This window comes from Meleagris gallopavo, unplaced genomic scaffold (assembly GCF_000146605.3).
Source record: "Meleagris gallopavo isolate NT-WF06-2002-E0010 breed Aviagen turkey brand Nicholas breeding stock unplaced genomic scaffold, Turkey_5.1 ChrUn_random_7180001956010, whole genome shotgun sequence".
NCBI classification, from domain to species: domain Eukaryota; kingdom Metazoa; phylum Chordata; class Aves; order Galliformes; family Phasianidae; genus Meleagris; species Meleagris gallopavo.
In genome coordinates, this window is record NW_011216621.1 from 1 (window position 1) to 1,566 (window position 1,566).

General features: G+C 61.9%; 1 protein-coding gene across 1 annotated transcript; it reads right to left on the reverse strand.

The window, feature by feature from the left end:
• Positions 1-121: 121 nt before the first annotated feature.
• On the reverse strand, positions 122-1,556 carry LOC109365132 (SUN domain-containing protein 3-like; the record flags this gene model as incomplete). The annotated part of the gene is made up of 3 exons (XM_019611801.2): positions 122-288; positions 662-757; positions 1,155-1,556. Coding segments are annotated over 3 exons (606 nt in total), but the record flags the coding sequence as incomplete, so codon positions are not given.
• Between the last annotated feature and the right edge of the window lie 10 nt (positions 1,557-1,566).

The window sequence follows — 1,566 nt, forward strand, 5'->3', positions numbered from 1 at the left end:
AGTGTGACCGCATGGCCGCCTCCTCCTCGCGGCGCAGGGTGATGACGTCACAGCCCAACAGCCCCGCAGCTCCGCCCTCCCCCGGCCCCAACGCGCCGCTCCAGTCATCACCCGCAAGGCGGGCAGAAAATCATAAAGATTTTATTTTAAGCTTTCCTTCTAACAAATCTCTGCTGTCTTTTACGAGTTGCTGTGAATTTCCACTCGGTACACGCGGGTGTGTTCTGCGCTTCCCCAGTTGCTCCACACCTCCAGTTTGACACGGCCGAAGGCTTTGCGGGGCTCCTCCTGCCAACACGAAGAGGAGAGGCTTCCTTACGCACGTGGAAGAGCCACGGCACATCCGCACAGCTCCCTCTGCCAGCTGCAGAACCCTGCCTTGCTCTGCTCCGCCGGCACGGCGCTGCCGATGGGGGAAGGCAGCTGCACTCCTCCCTCCCACCAGAATCGTCCCTCCACACCTGCAGGAGGACAGATTCCCTCCCACCCCGCCTTCCTGCTGCTGCTCTCTGCTCTAGCAGGGAGAAAAAGTGCTTCCAAGGGTGGGACGGCCGCCTCGTCTGTCTCCCCCGCAGGAGTCGGCCATGTTGGAGAGCAGAGCCGGGCCTGGCTGATCGGGCAAACCCTTTCTTCTTCCCCCCTGGCATCCTGCCGCACGCACTCGCCATATCTGCAGGTGGAAGGTCTGGGCAATCTCTCCGTCCACATTGTAAACGAATAAGCCCAGGAGAGTTTCGCCGCTGGCCTCATCCACTCCCTGAAAGACAAGAGATGATGGCGGTCACACTTAGGCAGGCCGTGCGAAAAAGAACACGCCGAGGCCGAAGGCGGGAGCCCATCCCCCCCTCCCTCGGTTCTGGCAGGACTGGAGCACAAAGGAGGGTGAACCTGAGTCAGGGCACGTGGAGCAATTGCTCCCAGCCGCTCGGCCACAAAGAGCAGCAGAGCCTCTGCAGACGTGTAACCGCCCCGAGGGTCTCCGTGCCCTTGGGCGGGATGCTGCGCTCTGCAGCAGCCCACCACAGCTCTCTGGGAGCTCCCACCGCCACGGGGTCTTATGGGGCTCTGTGGGGGCTCTGTGGGCTCTTACGGGGCTCTATAGCAAAGCTTTTCCTCGGGGCTTCCCTCAGAAGAAGCGGCGGGCAGAGACTTACCGAGACGGCAAACTCTCTGAGGGCACTGCTGACTTCCCCGGAGGGAGAGAATGCCTCGGAGATGTGCCAGATGGTGAGAGCCGCAAGCTGGATTTCCTCCGGCAGCCGGATGACCACGTGGCCCCGAGATCCTGAGAAAGCCCAGCAGTTGCCAGGAGAAATATCGGGCTGAAATGAGAAAGACGCGTCTGTCAGCGGTGAGGCAAAGAGCCCCAGAGCTGGCCGTTGGGCAGGGAGCACGGAGCTCGCCTTCCCTGTGGGTGCCGTTCTCCTCGTAATGGAACAGCAGTCAAGGGACAGGAGGGGAATGCGCAAAGGTCTGGACAACAGCTCTGGAGTCAACCAACCGCCTTTCTCTGCTTGCCCAGAGCCGGCGGGGCAGCCCTCCCAGCGTCTGCCTCCCCATCACCCT